Consider the following 20312-nt stretch of genomic DNA (forward strand, 5'->3'; position numbering starts at 1 on the left):
ACACAGCCACCGCCCCACCGCCGGCCCCGCTCCCGCTCAGAGGCATCGAAAACAACACCGGCTGTGCTCTGGAGAGGAGTAATGAGAACGTATGATTTCCATTCAAGGTCTAACGCACGTCCCCTTCCTCCCAGTTCATCCCCCGCCGCCTGCCTTACCGTCCTCTGCGGGTGTCCGCCGGACTGTGCCAGGCCGACACTGTCCCCTGCTGGGCCAGGAGGAAACAACAGCCCAGTCCTCCAGCTCTCTTCGGCTGGGTTTTTGGTTTTTTTCACCTGGTCTGGGGGTCGATTTTATAAGTTTCCCATCTGTTGTCGGTTCAGGCTTTGTTGTCGCGGACGCTGATTCTTAACACCCCTCAATAGCCGAGTGGCTTTTTTTTTTTTTTTTTTTACCCTTTCACCCTGCATCCCCTGATTGACACGTGCAAACTGACGCCGGGCTGCGGCCCGATCCGGTTCGGTTCTCCCCATTCGCTACGAGGACTAGTGCTCATCCCGTGGAGACAGCCGCGCGACGCCTCCAGCTGCTCTGGAGGAGCCGTGACATAACCCAGGCCACTTCCCCCCCCGGGGGGGGGGGGGGTCTTGGCTCGGCCCGGTTTGTAAAATCCTACCGCACGAACTACAGGTGTGGGCTTCCGCTGAAAGGGGGTCAGTGGGGTTGTGTGTCTGGGTTTGACGCATCGGTGGCCTCAGCTTCGGCAGGCCACGGTCCCCAATGCGGGAGGCTGCGTCGTCCGTGTTTGTTTCCATGAAGGCCCATAACTGATAAGTGTCTCCTCTGAACCTGGACGCACGTGGCCGAGTGGAAAATGGGCCCCCCTATGCTTCTGCCTGACGGCGGGTCCATTTCGCAAAGCACGTAACTTGTTATGGTGAGAGCCCGAAAGGCTGAATTTCATTTGACGGAGTCTCCTTAACTGCACATCACAAGTCACCAGGCAAGTTATCGTTTTAAGGTTTACATTGACTCAGAAGCTCTAGCATTTATCGAGCAGATGTTTCTTTGAACAAAATAGACAAAAATGTTTAAAAAAAAATTTCATTTTAGTGGATTTAGACCGATTTTTAGCAAAAAAGATGCTATGTGCCTGGATGCGTATAATTATCACATGACTGAATCACTGACATGCAGGAACTTATAGAACTGTTCATATGAATCGGATTCAGATTAATTCAGAGGCACGTTGTCGCTGACTTGACGCGAGCTCTTTCCCACGACCGTGATAGCTCAATCTCAGATCGCCGACATTACATGCAATCCGGGATCTGGAGTGAAGGGCTCGTTGCTGCAGTGCTCTGATGACAGAGAAAGAAAAAACCCTGTCTGTGTGTGTGTGTGTGTGTGTGTGTGTGTGTGTGTGTGTGTGTGTGTGTGTGTGTGTAGAGCTGCTGGAAGAGGGATATGAGCTCTCCAGTTTTCAGCCCTCTGCTACCATCCATCCGTGACCTCTCCCTTTTAACGGCATCAAGACAGGATGGGAATGCCCTCATTTCAATTATGGCTGGTGTGTGTCCTGTATTTGTAACCCATCCCACACACACACACACACACACACACACACACTCGTTCCACTACCCCTAAAACCAAGCCACAACCCTCCAAAACTAGTCTCTAACCGTGGGGACCTCAATTTTTGTCTCCCCAGGGGTTAGTGTACATTCAGGTTACAGTCCCCACCAGGATATAGGAACAAGTGCAAACACACACACACACACACACACACACACACACACACACACACACACACACACAGGCACAGTCCTCCACTCCACCTCCGTTTCCAATTAACAGAATCAGCTTTTCACTCTCCCTCTGTCTCAGCCCGTGGATCAGGGGGAAGGCATCGCCAGCTGTTATTACAGCCAGTGGCGGTTTCTCTCCGAGGCCGAAAGGAAGCTCGGCCCCCCCATAAATATATTCTTAAAAAGAAGAACAACATTTATTATTCCCCCAGCTGTGTCTTTTACTGAGTTTCGCCATTTCCCTCCTTATCAGAACATCCCATTATCATATTTTTTTCCTCTTCGGCTGCGGCTGGCGAGCGAGAGCAGCGCCGATCTGCCGCTGCGTGCGTGGCGCGCTCCAATGTGCATTTGATGTTCTCTGCTCTGTCTGGGTCGGGTGAAATGCTGCCATCGCTCAAAGGAAGCCGGCTGTTTTTCCTGGCGCCCCATAGAGGAAAAAAAAAAAAAAGTTAAGAGTTTTAGCCGGTCAGATTGGCCGAACACTCAATGGTCAAACGGAGGAGACCAGGTTGAACTTGGCTTCTCACCAGTCAAATCAGTCGTCGTCATAAAAAAAACAAACAAAAAAAACTGCCTGCTCTGATCTTGTGAAAGTAAAATGAGTGTGAATCATTGGTTTTATCATTTATTCACCTCGTAACTACTATTTCTTGTGCCCCTACGACATGCGTCTGTCGACCGCCATCGCCCACCGCTCAGCCACGACACCGAAGCCCGTTTCCCCGCTCCGACGTTGAGGTCGACCGGGTGCGTGGCGACACGATCTCCATGCCAGGGCCGACCGGCCTCCTCCGCAGTATTTGCCGCGAGCCGCCACGGAGAGCGCTGACCGGCGGCGGTTCCCATACGCGGGCGCTTGCCTGGGCGCAGGGAGATCTTACATTAGAACGCCTTTGTTTCGCTCTTTTACAAACGAGCTCGTTTTTTGGCCACACACCTGTCCGAGCCGCGTGCGCTGCAGCAACTGAGCGGGGGCTAGCGGCCTCTCAGTGTACAGCCGCCTAGGTAGCATCTACCGCTAGCCCGCACGCGAGGCCCGTAGGGGGACATCGGTAAATTGTAGCGTCTGCCAATAGTCTGCATCTGAGGTGTTTAGGGCACATCTGTAAATTGCAGCTATGGGGGGGGTAGGGGGACCCCATGCTACTCCCTCCGCCTTTAAACTGCGAGGCTCTGCATGCACACTGGTCACAAGCCGCGCCACGCCGGCCCGGCCTCTCGCAGAAGAAGCAAGGAGAGGGACGGAGGCGCGAGGGGAACGTTGCCATGGAAACAGATCAGACAAATGTAACCGTCTCCCTCCATCTTTGCAGGTCAAGGCAGCGGGGCATTTCAGCTCCATAATCTCTCCGTCTCCTCCATATCTACCCACTGGCCTACGAGTGTATAATAGGTTCCCTGGAGTAGGGAGATACAAATACGCTGCGTGACATACGTGCAGAGTGATTTCATAACCTGTGTGTGTGTGTGTGTGTGTGTGTGTGTGTGTATGCTCGCATCTTGTTGCTAAAACGTGATACGGCATCTTCACAACTTTGGAGGGAAGTAACAGCCAGACACAAAAACTCACGAATAAAGACTCAAACTTATTTGAAGCCTCTCTCCTGCAGTTTTGAAAGGAAACCCTTTCTATCTTCTCATCAGTTCAACTCCGGCACGATCCAAAATCCATTCAAGATGACCTTTTGTGTGTGTGTGGGGGGGGTTTCCTTAAAGTCTTCGATTTGCATCAAATACGGACGTACTGCACGTGTTCTTTTACGGGATAACTGGGGCCGTTTGAAAAAGAAGAACTTCTTTCGAGACTCACGGAGGATTTTAAACATGTAGAATTTACGTTTTTCCAAATATATCAGCTCATTACACAACAGGAATCGGACTAACCAGTGACAACGTTGAGGTGTAGCTGACAGAAACCGCCGGGGTCAAAACAGATTCGGAACCACAGGGGCAAAAGGTCCAAAAACAAACGTGATTAGAGCAACTTTTACTCCACTTCATAAGGATCAATGTGAGTAGTTTGGTAACCACTAAGGAACTCAGCCAAGTATTCAGTGAACTCTTTACGGCCTCTTCACCACTTAGGAGAATGGGACAAGACCAAAGTTTTGTGTGCACACGTTTCTTGGACACCACCGCGGCACCACTCAGGGAGGAGTTACGCCCGAGGGCGATAGCTCATTTCGCTCAGATTCAGATTCGTGTACAAGAAAGTGAAAACGATCCCCGGTCACGTGTCAACCGCTGCATTCGACTGTTCGACTTCTGCCTCTTACACTCTAACCACGCGTTGTTTTTAATGAGTCCTTATACATCATATTCCCCTTTGACTGCCACAGATTGCAGGGCAGAGATGTGATAAAAACCTTGTGATTGATGGTAGTTGGCTGAAAACGTCCAGTTTTGCTGAGCAGCCGAATGCAACTGTTCGTGTGCTCGCGCCGTTCTGAGCTGTGGGGCTAAACTTTGTGGCGTTGTCCTATGGCGCCGCATCACAGCAATGCAAAAGGTGTTTCTAATATTTTGTCCGTCTCAATTACAAATACGGGCAACAAATATGATTAGAAGCTCCTTACAATATAATGCCATTCGCTGTAAAAGGATCCAGTCATATACCAGAAAATAAGCATTATATGAAAGATGAGAGGAAAGTCTGACAAAATAAACAATCGTCTTTTTACCTTCAAGATTTTTCAGTTGTACATTGTCATGCAATCCAACGCAATAAGTCCAAGCTTTGAGAAAATTCATATATTAATATATTTGATTTCTAATCTGTTTCTAGTAATTCTTCTTGTCCATATATGTCAATGAAGTGGACATTATATTAAGAAACTTTTTTCAGTATATTGTAATACAGTCCAACGCGACAACACAGTCTTAACTGAGAACAAAAACTACTGATTTTCACAAATGTAGAATTTATTTCGGGAGCTGTTCTTGGATTGCTGTCGGTTTACAGTATTTTTCGGCCTCCTTACGGTGTGGATTTTTTTTGTCTGAATTTTTTCTGAATTTCATTACCAGAGAGAAAATGCAGCTACGCTGACGTCTCTCTCTGACTGCGCCATGAATATGATCACAGACGTATTCATCTGTCCATTCTCTCAACCAGTTTCGGTGACTAAAATATATCAAAAGGGAGGAGGAAAAACACGGCTGTAGGGATTCATATGCCAGTTTAAGGTCATCACGGCAGAGGAAGCGAGTTTCGGAGGGACTGCGCGATTTCTTATTAACCACCTCGGATTTCTCATTTTGATTGTATTTACTTTAGATCTTAATCTTTTCACCTCATTTTTAAATTAGCTCTCACAAGGTTGAGACCTTCACTGAATCCAAATGGGATTTTAAGTCATTTAACATGCCCCAGCCCTTGTTTTAAAAAAAGGAAATATCTGCGCATCTTCATTAAAAATGTGCCCATGTGTCAGCATGTGAATGCACCACAACCACATAACTCAATCCTCTCTGTGAAGCACCAAAACCAGAGATGCCGTAAGCAGTAATTCTGTGAATAAATGTAACTTCATGCATGGAGAACCCAGATAAGACAAATCCATTATGAAGTTTAAAAAAAAAAAGAAAAAAAATGATGTTAGATAATGAGCTTCAATTATGAGGATGTTCTCTCTGCTTCTTGACTCACTCAGCTGTGATCATTTCAAAGAAAATAACAATGAAAATAATAACCAGATAGATCACAGCTCATTTTTGTTTTTTTCAAACACAATACGAAATATCAGAGGAAAAACAAAATGCAGGAAAAAAAGAAAAAAAAATCAGATATCAATGTTTCATCAATCACGACTTGAGCCGGATGCGTAAGAAGCATCGATACAGAAATGAACTGTGTTTTGAATCACAGCCGCTTTGGATATCTTCTCTGGGAACAGACAAAAAAAAAAAAGAATGTACCGCTGTGAAGATGAAACAGACAGACAATGCGAAGATAAACTTTCCGAATATTCTTTATTTCTTCTCTGATAACTTTGATGTCGATAGCATCTCAGAGAATTATGACAGTTGGTTTTAATTTTTTTTTTACAACCCTGAAAAACCGGCAAAGTCCGACTGTGCCGTGTTTCTGCATTTTCGTGTGATAATTAGAGTGAAGGCAGCGTGAAAGAAGAGTCCTGTGAACTTTAGATTCAAATCTCTCAGAGAAACTGATTCATCGAATGTGTCCTGATTAACCAAACAATCCGTCTGATTAACTACATTTCCGGACTCATCAGTGTGGGTGCTTTCATCTCGCAAGTCCGGTATTTGGGGATTTTAACGGTAAACAGAAACGCTGGCATTTCGAAAAAACAGCTGACACAATGCGGCGACTCCGACAGTGTGCAACGATCAAATCGTCTGTCGGCCACAAACTTGATTTAATCCGTCAAAGCTGTTTCTCTTTGAGCCAGTGGGAGCCGCTGCTGCCACTATGCGCGGCTGCCGTATTCACTGTCGCACGCCACGCTGACGACTTTTGATGATGCGTGCTCCCCGACTGCAGCTACAGAGCGGCGGTTTATAAAACAGGGCAGGGAAGTTTTATTTTCATTAAACGCGCATGAAGTTGACTGTTGTTCAGCTCGTTTCTGGTTACGTATCACTCTAGTTCTCTGCCTTGAAGAGCTGCTAACAAAGTCTAATGTTGGGAGCAAAACCTGATTTTTTTTTTTTTTCTGATTACGATTATTACAAAATATCAGCTATTGGAAGCTCCCGTGTAATAATTTTTGAAGTGTTTTTTCAACAAAACACATCTGTCGACATCTGTGGCTGCAGCTCTGAATCCAGTAAAAAAAAAAAAAAAAAGGCGAAGTCGAAAACTGCAGGATGTTAAATTCACAAGAACCTAAAATGGAAAAGCGGCAAAGTCTCCAGCTGCATATTTTTGGCCTTTTTTGTTTGGTAAATGACCTGAATAAAGCTCAACTGTTGACCCCCGGTTGGTCTCGAGGGGAAGACTGTCCATCCACATTGCCTCTAAACGCTGACGGCGCGACAACTAAAGTAGCGACGGCCGTGTGACGCGCTGAACGAACTCCGGCTTCAGTATGAATGTGAGTGAAGATATTCCTCCTTTGCGGCTGCATTTTGATCGAGAAAGAAAAAAAAAAAAAAACGAGAAATTTGCACTGAAAAAACAAGTTTCTCCATTTTCGATTTCTCACAGGTCTCAAACTCTTCCGACTCTCTCACTTTCACGCTGTCAGTCTTGCCTTAGCACCAATCAAAAAGTATCACTCTCGCAGCAGCTGCACGTTTCAGCACATCTGTAACTGCAACTTGGGAACACAGCCTTTTTTTTTTTTTTTTTTTTTAAAAGGCCTTTACAACTGTTCGGCACGCCACATGAAAGCGAAAAGACAGATGCACAGTCAGGTGCGCTAACAAGTGAAGCGAAGTGGAGTGATGGCACATTTCTCCGAGCGAAGCTTGGAGGACTTAAACAGGCATTTACATCTCTTTAGGGCTCAAAGTCCAAGAGACAGAAATAATATGCAACACTTTGCTGGTGGACGAAACCACAAACATCCATTTTTTTAAGACATACATAACGACTGACTGGAGATCAACAAAGACAACTTAAAACCCTTAAAACTTTTGGTTTTTTTTTTTCATTTCACATTTGAGTAACCTCTGTTCAACATGACCAAACAGGTCCTTAAAATCTGTATGATAGCATTAGGATATCATGTTAAGTCCTATATAACTGATATTGTATTACTGCAGTAAGGCGATGAAACCTCACATTATATTTTTTTTAAAAGGTTTTGGCTAATTTCATTGTGATATGCTGTCCCAACATCAAAGTGTTAATGAAATTGTTTCAAGTGAAACTAGAGCCTCTTGGCAAGTAACACTACATTTATTAACATTTAACACAGGTTTATGGATGTTAAATAATAATTTTAAATCCGAAAAAGTGTTTATTTTATTTTTTTTAGGATTTTAAAGTTAATCCCATGAGTTGAAAGGGGACTGACCCAAAAATCCGTTATCTGAAGTTTTCCTCTCAACTTCCTACTTGCTTTCTAACGTGGTCTTTGCGGCTGCTTAACCAAATCATCTAGTTCGCACGGCTGACCATCCTGCTGAGAGAAGGGGCAGGAGGAGCGATCAGTCTCCGAGCCTCAGTGAACCCAAAGACGGAGAAAGTCGGATTCGACTGCTCTGGAAGCAAAATATACATCTTTAATATACATCTTTAAACATTTGCTTTTTTTTTTTAAAGATTTTTTTTCTTGTTTTATTGCTCAAGAATCAGGTTTTCCACTTTTACTCACACTTTCCTATCACTTCAAAAAAAAAAAAAAAAGCTGCAGGTCTGCCATAGTGGTATGATCAAAGTAAAAGTTGGTGGTTGGCGTTTTTTTTTTTTTGTTTTAACACTACCACCATCTCGGTATCTCAGAGTCAAAACTATTACGGAGATTATAACAAGCAGTACAGAAGGTAAACTGCTCGAAGACGCCACTTTAGCTACACAAGAGGCTGTTTGGGTCCTGGTAAACTAACCCAAGTAGAAATTTAGATTTAAAATCAAACAAAAGGTGCTCAAGAGAAGAATTTGGAGTTATGATCGTTGATTTTATTCTACTCGAGCAGCATCTGAGCAAAGATACTGTACGCCTGCATCTACTGGTCAGTGGTGGAGAACAGCTCGCTCAGGTCCAGCCCATTTCACCCGGGACAAAAGCCTCCACTTTGGCCCAAGGGTTCAGTACTGTGAAGAGACACTAAAAGGATGGGGATGGATCTAAAGAGGCAACCTTAAAATGATCTGCGACTTAAAGACTCGACCCATCAGTCAGCAACGATGAGATCGTTTTCTGAATCGTGACATTTCAAGGATAATGAGTCCTCCCGAACCAGCTGCAGCCACACTGCACTCAGACATCTAGGAAACAACACAGTCCCAGTGTACACACACACACACACACACCCCAAAAAAAATCCAGCAGCTGCTGCTGCGGGATTGCCTTCAAAAACATTTGATTACTGTCCCGAGAGCAGCCCTCGTCATCAGCAGCAACAGAAGTCCGCTGACACATTTCCTGCCGTTTAATTATCCTTAAACATCACATGCCCACTCCTGGACAGCTGCTGCCACCCAGGAAAGCTGCGCTGAAACATTTCATCAAGTTTTATTATTGCTGAGGTGGGAAAACACCATCCCAGCGGTGTTGGAGGGTTCTAATCTGCCGTGAAAAACCGAGCCGCTTGGTAGCATAGTGAAAGTGGCGGCACTGAGACATCTAAGAAAGTTTAATGGCCCTGTAGAGACTTCTACTGTGGCAGCCTGATCTGAAACATTTCATTAATCTTCCCGAACGCCGCCTGCCCCCTGGTCAACATCAGCCACGGTGGGAGTGTACTCAGAAACATTTCATCATGCTTCCCCACCCTGATCGCACCTCTCCAGGCGGTCAAGGCCATAATGAAATCTGACCCGAGACATTTCAGTGCAGTTTTGCCTCCTCTTCCGAATCCTGAGCCCCGCTACTGAGTGAACGAGACGCTTGCGGAGCGACTGCGGCACAAATCCTCAAACTTGGTAAAGATCGGGACGTAAAAAATGTAAAGGACACACTTTTCCCGCCCTCGCCAGCTGCTGTTGAGGGTAGAGAAAAAGCCCTGCGTGCCCGAGAAGAGCAGCCCAGGCCATTAGCAGTAGTAGTAGCCTGAATTCAATGAAAAGGCTGCTCATTTCCACAGGTGGCTGAAGGAAATAAACATTTAAGGGGAAAATACGGTAACCTGAAAGTCTAAACTGGAGCTTTTATTTCATTCCATGGTCACAAACTCCGATTCCCTCCTATCAGCGACAGCCGCAGTGGAAGTCAGCGTTTGGGTCCATCAGGAGCTTCTTGCGGTCGACGTGCAGACAGTCTATGTGGTACCAGGCGTCGCACACGTCACACTGGATCCACTGCACCGTGTCCTGCTGAGGCAGCCGGCACCGCGGGGCCGCACACGGCTCCACCACCCCGACTGTCGCCTCCTCGTCTTCTTCCTCGTCATCCTCATCCTCGGAGGAGGAAGAGGAGGAGCTGGAGGAGGAGGAGGCCGAGGAGGTGGAAGAGGAAGACGAGGAGGATGGAGAGGGCAGGGACGGCCGGGGCGGGAGAGGGTGTTTTCTGGGGCGGCCTCGTCGCTTGCTGAGAGAAGAGAGTAGAAGAAAACGATAGTGAGACATATAAAGAAGAGAGGGAGGAAGGAGCAGTAGGACCAAGTGAAGAAGTGAGAAAAAAGAAGCCAAAAGCTATTAGCATAAGGGTTTAGCAAGTTACTTCAAAACATCTGCCAGAGAGCAACAAATATCCAACACATAAACCTTTAATATTTCTATAAAGCATATTGTTTAGAAGGATTATTATTATTAAAAACAAAAAGTCACTAGGACACAGTGAGCTGTCCAATTATCATGCCACGTTCCTCGTTATATCCACCATTGCTTCAATTATTTATAGACATCTTCCCAGGATGTGTGCAAAACAGTATTGCTGGTTTTGATATAAAACTAATGAAGGATATTCAGCCCTGATAGAAATGCACAATTACAGGTGGCACCACCTTAGCGGATAATTTGCATCCGTCAGCTGCATCTATTTGACACTTTTGTAGCATTGCAAAAGACAAAAACCCTCTATAACCCTAAAGCCACTGTGTGTGGATCTGGGAATGTTCTACTTTGGTTGCTCCAAGGTGGAGAAGGACTAAAAAAAAAAAAAAACACATAAGAATTCATCAAATAAATAGGGGAGGGGCGGTTGGTTGGTGGCCCAGGGACAGATTCCTGCAAACCTTCCCAAACACCTTACCTAGCTTGATGGTGAAATCTGTTGAACTGGACCCTGCCTCTCTCCTCTGCGCGGATCCTCACCGAAGGCGAGGCCAGGCTGTAGTTCTCCCCTCCCACCACCAGGGGAGAGAAAACCGGAGAGCTGTGAGCTCTTCGCCTGCCCCTCTGCGCTGCCGGAGAACTGTGGGCAGGTTTCTGTTGGCGGAAGGCTGCGATGTTGCCCTGCACCACCGTCTTGATGCGGTGCATCGTCTCCACTTCTTGTTTGTGAACAGCGGCGTTGGTGAACGACGCCTGGAGGAGGTGGTGGTTGAGTCTGCTGTTCGTCATGGCGCCGTGGAAGCTGCCAATGGTCCTGATGCCGACGGGGAAGGGCTTCGCCTCCAGCGGCCGCCTGACATCGTTGTGGCTCTTGGGCTGCAGTGGCAGAGGAGGAGGAGAGCTGAAACCCTCTGACTCAGACTTGTAGAGCCGCCGCCTCTTCTTCCCCCTCGCTCTCTGCCCGTCCTCCACAACTCCTGCCAGAACTGAACGACATTGCAATGAGAGTGTAGTAATAGGAGCAGTGGTCACATCCATTTCCCAGGGAAATTCATTTCTTCCGGCACATTTTCAGAAGCCTGCACTCGTCTGTTTGTCTGACCTGTTAAGTAGCTAACCACAACTTTGAGTTTGATGCTGTTCAGTTTATTCTCGTTTTCATCCCTTTGTTTCTTCTTTTTGCCCTTGGAAATTTGTTAAATTTTGCTTAAGGGAAAACTGAGACAAATCAAATGTTTTTGCATGAGTTTTCTCTGAATAAAAAGTAAATAACATCTGCTTTCACATGTCCTCATTAACTCTACGGTTCTCTAGAAAGAAAAAAAAAAAAAAAAACACCGTTCCTTATAAAGATGGTGCTGTTTTGCTACAGGTGCTGTTTGCAGAAAGCTCAGAGAGTAAACTGGTCTTTTTCAAGCACTTTGCTGAGCCTTACCTCCCCGGCTCCTGGGCTCGTCTGAGCTGTCGTCCTCGAGGAGCACCGTGTGAGCCGACTTCCTCCTGCTCCGGGAGGTCGGCGGCAGGGACTTTGTTGAGGGCGCTGAAGCTGCGGAGGAGAATGACGGAGGGGTGGAGGGAGGCAGCAGAGAGGAGAAGCCCACGGCGAGAGGAGGCGAGGAGGAGGAGCCGGGGTCCGACACGGTCCCCTCGTGGCTGTAGCTCCTCTTAAAGGTCCAGGCGCTGCCCTTCATCTTACTGAGGCTGCCGATGGAGTTGAGGATGACGGTGGCCCGGTTGAGGGACAGCTTGGACAGGTCCAGGTTGGCTGCCACCTTTCGGTCCAGGTTAGTCCTGATCCGGTTCTGTAAGTCAGAGGAAAAGGTTCCCGCCTAGGAAACAAGATGTAAATATGTAATTAGAACTTTGCCCTGTGATTTTGTCTTGGTCTGTTCGACTTGTTCTCTGTCAATTTAAATTCTCCACACCTCATGAGTGACTGGGTTTTTAATCAAAATACAAAAAGTTAGATAGAGCCTGAATCTACCCTTAAAATGGCACTGAAAAGTGTTACAATTAAAATCTTTGGTTTGTTTCTTTTATTTTGTTTGGCAGCTGTTGTGGCAGGAGCCAAAGACCCCCCCCCCTCACAATTTTGTCTGTGACATTCTGAATGCCAACATGCCACCTAGTGGAGACTTTAACCAGAGCGCCTCATTGTACAAGGCCTGCACAGAGCCGAAGCATGAGTGGGAGGGATATTGATCTGCATTTCCATTATTGTCGAAAAAATTCCATGAAAGCTGACAATGTGCTAGCCTGTCTCTCTTCCCTGGCCCTGTGTGGCAACCAGTCCCAAGCCCAGTGATCCTTCTGGGGACAAAAACAGATCACAGATATATTGTTTCAGGGCTCAGTGATGACCTTAAACAGGTGGCCACTATAGTGGTTAACTACTCAAACACTAGGAAATGCATTTGTTGGCGACTGTTTTCAGTGGGGGACTAACACACGTTTGGGGCCCCAGCTTAGTGAGTTGTTACGATATCATTATCCCAACTCTTCATACAGCCGCTGCTTACGTTAACTTACGATCCTCGGTAGATCGTGTGACCGTTTTCCCTGGCGGCCATATTGGAAAACGTTGCTCGGCCGTGAAAGGACCTAACTGTCATTTGGCAGACCGTACCAACGCCAGCCTTTCAGAATACCTGTACTGTGTTAAAGTCTGCATGTTCGTGCAGCAGACTTGTCCTTTAACCCCAACCTTAGTGGGATACACTGGCCCACGATGTCATAATGTTGTGATACAGCACAATCCGGGACTTTATCCGTTTGTTGCCGCATATGAAGCGTCATTAGAAAAACCGGTACTGGTGAAGTGAAGCCGCGCAGAATGAGGCATTAAAGAGCCCAACCTGTCTCCGCCGACTCCTCAAACGACAACAAATATTACCTTTGGGATGGTGATGGCGTCGAAGTCCAGCGGGCGAACTTTGACCTTCTGGAAGAGGAAGTAGAATTCAGGGCTCCCTGGGGCCGACTGGCCGCCAAAGGTCAGCGTGTCGCCATCCGAGAGCTCCCACTGGACCCCGGGCTGGAGGCGGACCTCATTGACCCAGGTGCCTGGCAACCAACAAGAGCACAGACGGTGAAGATTTTTTTTTTTTTTTTTTTTAAACGAAACTACAGCCGCAGAATGTGTCATCACCAGGCGCTGTCCAAACAAACAAGCAACAGTTTTACAGTTGAGGGCGATGCCACCTGGGGGTCAGATAATCACAGAACTTTCTTAATGTACCAACGTCCGGACAAACAAGAAAGAATAAATCAAGCGAGCAGAGCCTCAGAATAAACTTTTTACTATCAATGTGTTTACAGCTTCCAGAATTGAGAGAAAATGTAAAACCGTCTGTGAAATAGACCTAGAATTGAGGAGCTGGGAGGCTACAAAGCAATCAAATGGCCATGACAGCACAGCACGAAATGAAAAACGCACAGTGAATACTAAAACGTAATTTTAATAGCGAGAATGAAAAATGTGTGAAACAGACTGTGAAATTACTTGAAAAATTAGACAGTAAGAGCACAGTTTAGATTCTGAGCCTGTCAGACACAGTCCATTGGCCTTCAGGGAAGACCCAGCTTTCACTATCGGTCTCCTCCTTCCTCACCTCGTACCACTTCCTGTGAACCTCAGGTTTCACTAACGACTATTAGTACACTTAGGTAGGAAGATGTAATATTTTTGACTTGGCACTACATGTGATTTAAGGGGTTGTTTCCCTCTGCGCCTGGCACCGCATCATATCCCTCAGTCTTGAATTTGCTTTAACATTTTGCTGATTTTGTTTGGGTTTTTTTTTTTTTTTTTGAATGCATTTGCTCTTTTGTGTTCATCTGAACTTTAAACGAGTAGGACCAGATCCATTTGTGTACGACCGCTGAAGGGATTACACTCGGTTAAATTCCTGAATTTTAGATTTGATGTGCATTAGAAATGTCATTATGTTTTCATCCAAAGCTGAATGCATCTGGTTGCATGTTTGGTGTATTTAAAACCCGTGTTTCTGTTGTGCCTTTTTGATGATTTTACTGTCCATCATGTTGTCGTTTTATTTATTTCAATTGGTGCCACAACTAACAATGTTTTTCACTATTGATTAATCTGCTGTTTATTTTCTTGATTAATCAATGAAGTATTTGGTTTACACAAAAAACAGTCCAAAATCCAAAGAGATTTAATTTACAATCACAAAAGGACAAAGACAAGCAGCAAATCCTCACTTCAGTCACTGGAACTAGAGGATGTTTGACATTTTGCTTGAAAAATTACTTTTCAAAAATAGTTGTCGGTTAATTTAGTTCCACCAACGAAGCAATTAAGAAACTAATTGTTTCAGTTCAGTTCTACTTTAAGCATTAAATTGTTTTTTTTTTTTATATAGCTGGCGTGAAGCCTGTCCAACGGATTTTTGAAAAAGGGTTTTATAAATAAAAATGTTATTCTCCGTCTCTCACTCTTGTGGTAAGGACACCACCTGTCAACATCTGACAGGCAGATAACCATGCAAGAGACTGCACAAGCCGGACGTTTGTAATATCCTTTTTTTTTTTTTCTCTTGACATTTTTATGACAAATGTAATACATTTACAGACATCCTGGTAATAACATAAGGGAACAATTTGAATAAATGCAGAGGTATCATTCAGGGCGGAATGCCATGAAGCACTGACGATGCTCTGGTGGCTCGTTGAGGCCCAAACCCTCAGTGATCTGGTTAAATAATCAATTTGGAGCTGACACAGATCATAAAATCAGGGTCAAAGATCGGGAAAGGTTGAGCCAGCCGTTAGTCACTTCCTTATCACTGCTGTTAAACTTCAATTTAGCTGTAGCAAACGAACAAATTGGAAGGATAAGACGCCTCTCCGAAGGCTGGGAAAAACGATAAGCGAAACTTTTTTAAATCTCAGGGACGCGTTTCGTTCACAATTGGTGTTTTTGCGCCTCTGAGGCTTCACCTTGTCTGTATGTCCAAAGCTGCGTCTGGGCATTTAATAGCTGTGTGTGTGTGTGTGTGTGTGTGTGTGTGTGTTTGAGATTGTGTGTTTCACCTGTCAAAAGTTTTACTTTCTGTATTCCTGTCAGTCCAAATGTGTGTGGGCGCCCAGTTTTGCTTTAAATCTGCATTTTTTTGATTTCGGTCACACAAGCGAGTGTGTGTCCAACCGTGTCTTTCTAAACACAAATATCTGTATCGCAAGTACAATTAGTCGCGTGCGTGTGTGTGTGTGTGTGTGCGCGCAAAGTGTTTGTGAAAATGCCTTTCCCTGTAGGAGAGAGATATTTCTTGTAAATGGGTGTGTTTTTTTTCTCTCTCTTCCACAATGACTGTTATGGGGTGTAAGTGTGTGAAAGATTGCCTTTCTAAGTATCAGCTTGACTGTGATGGTGTGGGGGGGGCGCGCAGGTCTGTGTTGACAAAGCCTCTCTCACCATGACTGCTCCTGTCCTCGACGTGAACCATCCAGCCCTCCTCCTGCGGCGCCGCCCCGCCGCCGCCCGCCTCCCTCTCGGCGTGCAGCTCGGCGTGGATGCGGGACACCGAGGCCGAGTCCAGCGTGACGTCGCACAGCTCCGCCGCTCGGCCCAGGCGGAACACAGAGCGGCTCAGGGCCGGCCTGAATGTGTACAGGTCCCGCGCCGAGTCGCCCGTCGACGAGCCGATCCGGAGCAACTGGAAGCACGGCTGCACCGTGGACAGCATGACTGAAGGGTCCGATTGTCGGCCTCCACTAAACCCCCACCCCCACCCGTCCCACCCGATCTGTGACAGGCCCACGAACTACAGGAGGCTGCGATCCATCTTGGGACACAACCCTTTGCTAGTGGACAGGAGTTAAATTAAAGGCATTGGGGTTCGACCAAAGAGCGCTGAGCGCCAACATAAAGCTGTACAGCAGGATAAAATGTTCCAAACACAGGCCTGGAAGCGCCGAGTGCGAAGATTTCAGGCAGGTGCGGCGGCTTTAAACCACAGGTGTTTGCATCAGTATGGAAAGCTGATGACTCGATTCCCGCTGTGAATACATGAATAAATAATGACGATGCAGAGTACTGTATAAGCTGATGAAGTGTGGAAATGAGCTTCCGCACTCTGTCACGAGCCCCAGCTTAGAAAGACTAAATCCCCCATGGAGGGGGAGGCTGCAAGACGGTGGATTCGAGAATAGAGACTCGCTACGGCGTGGACGGCCTGCGTTTTAACGCGCTGCTAAGGCGAAAGGCGCAGTACACATCAAAACCCTGAAAGGTAAAAAACCTGCCGAGAGACCTGACAGCCGTGACTTTTAGCTCGAGCCCCGACGCCCAATATTTTTCAGGTTCGAGGGGCTGTCAGCTGAGCAAGAGTGTGTGAAACAGAGAGAGAGAGAGAGATTGAAATCCGCCGGCTCCTGACATCAGTTGACATCGGACGACCTCACAGGTGGGGAAGCCTGGCAGGGCTGAGGGCTGTCTGATCTGAAAAGAAAAGAAAAATCCATTAATGAGAAAAAAAAAAAAATGGCTCTTGGTTAACTGCTCTACTTAATGTCTGAAAGCCAGTTCAGACTTCGGAAATACAACGTGTTTGAGACCTCAGAGGACAAAAAAGCAGATTTCAGGCTCCAGCTAAATCAGGCTGATGTCAGACTGACGCACGCACGTGTTCAATTTACAGCGGAGCAAAAAATAAATAAATAAATAAACAGAAAAAGAAAGAGAGATGGAAAACTAAAAGGTCAGCTTCACTTGATGGGCTCCAGCCCGCTGGAGTCTGCACCGCACGCCGTGCATCAGCTGCCCGCAGACTCGCTCACAGACCATGGGGCCAGGGCACAAAAGCGACTAACAATAACCAACCGGAGCGGACGGCTTGGCAGGTTAAAACCTCGGCTTTAGCCGCGGCAGCTGCATCCACCCTCGTCTGTATAATACTCACCTGCCCAGGAACATATCGATTAAAGTGAGACCTGGATCAGTAAGAGCGACGGGGTTTCCTAGGGCTTGGGTTTTTTTGTCGGTTTTTTTTTTTGTTTTGTTGGTTTTTTTAGCTTGTCAGTGAGAAACTGGGTTAAGTTCCTTTAAGCTAGCTGACGTTAGTTCCCTGTAGGACAGCGTGAAAGTCAAACCCGAGACAACTACAGAGCCGCGCACCGAGTTTATGTGGGGTTTCTCCTCCAGCCGCCGTCGACTGCTCGTCCAGCGCGTTCAGCTCCTAAACTCCGGTCGGATTGGACCTTTCCTGCGGTATTTCTCCGCCGTCGTTTGCCAGGCTCCCGTGCAGCTCTTCGCCGTCTTTTTACTCCCAGGAGGAAGTCCTTTGAAATTTGGCGCGCCACTCCCGGGGCTTCCTTGTGCTAGAAGCTGCGTCACGTCCTGCCCCGCCCCGATTGGCTGACGGCCAGGGCGCCTTCGAGCAGGAGGAGCAGGAGGAGCAGGACAGGCCCGAGGAGGAGGAGGGGGAGGGGGGGGCGCGAAATGTCACAGAGCTGGGATCAGCAGAGGTGGAAGAAGTAGGCTATTCAGATTTTTTACTTACATAAAAAAATATTATATATATCTATATATATATATATCTATATAATATTATATCTATTATATATATATATCTATATATATATATCTATATATATATATATATATATATATATATATATATATGTATATCTATATATATATATATATATATATATATATATATATATATCTATATATATATATATATATGTATATATGTATATATATATATATATATATATATATATATATATGTATGTATATATATCAGTACCACAGTGTAGAAATCCTCAGTAACAAGTAAAACTCCTGCATTCAAAATCCTACCAAAGTAAAAGTATAAACGTATTAGCATCAAACGTGAAAGTGCTCATTATACAGAAAGGCCCCACCTCAGAATTACATTCTCAGGATTATAATTACTGATAATACTGATGCATACTGATGATAATTACTGATGCATTATGCACATTCATTCATAATGTTAAGGTTGCAGCTGGAAAAGATGGAGCTAATTTCAACTAGTCGATATACAGTCGGGTAGCTTAAGCTATAATACATTAATGTATAAAAATACATTAAGCTATAAAAGTACGTCATCATTTTTTTTCTTTATTTTATTTTGTTTCTATTATCTGAATTTGTAAATTAACCGGCAAGTAAAGCTGTCAGGCAAATGTAGTGGAGTGAAAAGTACAATATTTCCCTCTGAACTGTTGTGGAGTAGAAGTAACGAGTAGCATGAACTCAAGTAAAGTACCTCAAAACTGTACGTAAGTGCAGTACTTGAGTAAATGTTCTTAGTCACATTACCATTACATCGGAACAAGCTACCTGCCAGGTACCTTGACAAAACCGTGAGCAAGTGTACCGAGGAGAACTGCTGCTGTTTTAAAGGCAAAGGGGAACTTTGACATCATTTAAGATTCTTTTAAAAATACTTTTAAAAACAATAGGAGCAAAATAAAAGCAAGGCAAGTTAACATCATAAACTTAATTCAACAAGTCCTAATGGAGTTTTTTAATTGTTATTTTTTGCTTCACTTTGCATTTTACGTTTTACTTTATTACTTTACATTTATCTGTTTCTTTCTTTTAGATTGGTTTTAGACAGTGAGCTGCCCGCCGAACTAAAACAATGATAACAGCTTGCAGGAGATAAGTGGGGCCCTATAGGCAGCACCCACTCTGCCCATAGGGAGGGGGAGTGCAATCAACTGGACTTCAAACTGTAGAAATCTGTTCTCAATTTATCTCAACCTCCAGTAGCCACTACTTGTGGGTATATTTACATAATCTTAAAGTTGAAGACCCAGAATTGTGGATCAGAGTTTGATCTGTGTGAGCTGGTTTCTCAGGAAAATGGTGGAGGAGCTTCTCTAAACTATTTACTTAAAAAAAAATAAAAATAAAAAAAACAGGTTTTCCTGGCATGCTTTAGAAATGCTCACTAATCCATTACTGAAATTTACATGAATACTTCGTTTGAATGAATATTGAGTTTGTATGAATGAAATGGAAAAAGTATTTAACAAAAAAAAAAAAAAACAAGCCTTTTGATTCATTCTCTGTTGAAAATCCATTTAATTGGAATGATTCGTTCATTACAGAAAAGAGAGAAGCTTTACAAAAGTCGGTGCAGGAAGCCAAAAGGTCTCACATAGAACCAGTATATAAATAATCACTGATTTATTCTTCAAGCAAACAAGAGGTTGTAGTCGCTTGTTCATGGCAGTACAGTGAAGTATTGTAAAAGTCAATGATTTCCCAGCTGTGGGAAATGATCAAATGATATCTGAACTCTTAGGTATGAAGCATTCACGTGATTTCTTTCCAAGTGAAAGCGACAAGTACGAACGCAGACCTGCATGCAGACAAACCGGGGACCAGACCAGAATTTCTAGTGTCAAAAATAAATAAATAAAAATGTGGGTACAGCAAAATGACTCCACTGTACCTTTGTTTTTCACTTACGACCAAACCTTGCACTGTCGTGTTCCGCGCGGGATGCGCACATCCACGATTTGACGTTTACTGGACGTGTTTGATCAATGATAAGTCTGGAGATGACAAATCGATCTGGAACCTGGAGCTGACACCTTTTTACACAAACATACAGTATGTTTGTGTAAAAAGGTGGCACATTATTCGGTTATGTATACAACATAAGATTATGTGGGGCTGAAAATTGACTATAAAAACTGGATGTGACACAATATGGCCACAAGCATGGAAACCAAAAACCAGATCATCCTAGTTAATGTCTGTGTTTGTGTCAGGTTTGAAAGGCTTCACACTTGCACAATTCCCACACATATAACAAACAAACTTTCTTGACTTTGTCCCACATTATTTCCAAAAAATAAAGAGTTTGATCATGTTAAGACACCAACTACACTCTCAACTTATGTACTGTGCCGTATATGTCAAGCAGCTCTATGATTCTGCCTTTCTCGAGCTATGACGCCCAAATGAGACAGAACAAATCCTGCAAACCTCTATAATCCATTAACAACCGAAACCATAATCACAATGTCAATGAAACTGCATTTATTGAATTATAGAAAATTGATTATTTGCAGTTACAGTGCAAGATCAAGTGAAAGGTAAAAGTGGTTATTTTCTCCCATGTAAAAAAGTTACTCAGCTGCGGTTCTGCACAGGAAACAGCAGCAATATTGACGATGACAATACTTCTCCTGCCTGAGTCACG

At 44.9% G+C, this 20312-nt stretch overlaps 1 protein-coding gene across 2 annotated transcripts; it reads right to left on the minus strand.

The window, feature by feature from the left end:
- Positions 1-1549: 1549 nt before the first annotated feature.
- On the minus strand, positions 1550-16543 carry tcf19l (transcription factor 19 (SC1), like). Of its 2 annotated transcripts, XR_005706748.1 has the most exons (6): positions 15536-16543; positions 12992-13161; positions 11534-11927; positions 10577-11084; positions 8698-9913; positions 1550-1568 (listed from the first exon to the last, which is right to left on the minus strand). XR_005706748.1 is itself a non-coding variant. In XM_040122274.1 (5 exons), exons 1-5 carry the CDS (start codon positions 15804-15806, stop codon positions 9574-9576), a joined length of 1683 nt encoding a protein of 560 aa, XP_039978208.1. In that variant the 5' UTR covers positions 15807-16543; the 3' UTR covers positions 8131-9573. The 2 variants fall into 2 exon arrangements, 1 of the variants encoding a protein (XP_039978208.1); XM_040122274.1 differs by lacking the exon at positions 1550-1568 and having other exon boundaries at positions 8131-9913.
- Between the last annotated feature and the right edge of the window lie 3769 nt (positions 16544-20312).

Source organism: Xiphias gladius, chromosome 24 (assembly GCF_016859285.1).
Source record: "Xiphias gladius isolate SHS-SW01 ecotype Sanya breed wild chromosome 24, ASM1685928v1, whole genome shotgun sequence".
Taxonomy (NCBI): domain Eukaryota; kingdom Metazoa; phylum Chordata; class Actinopteri; order Istiophoriformes; family Xiphiidae; genus Xiphias; species Xiphias gladius.

Excerpts from the sequence above, each read along its gene's own strand:
- tcf19l (XM_040122274.1), bottom strand. The coding sequence starts at position 15,806 with ATGCTGTCCACGGTGCAGCCGTGCTTCCAGTTGCTCCGGATCGGCTCG. Across the intron at positions 11,928-12,991 it reads ACGCCATCACCATCCCAAAG|GCGGGAACCTTTTCCTCTGA; the intron begins GTAATATTTGTT and ends CTTGTTTCCTAG. Across the intron at positions 9,914-10,576 it reads AGATTTCACCATCAAGCTAG|CAAGCGACGAGGCCGCCCCA; the intron begins GTAAGGTGTTTG and ends CTCTTCTCTCAG.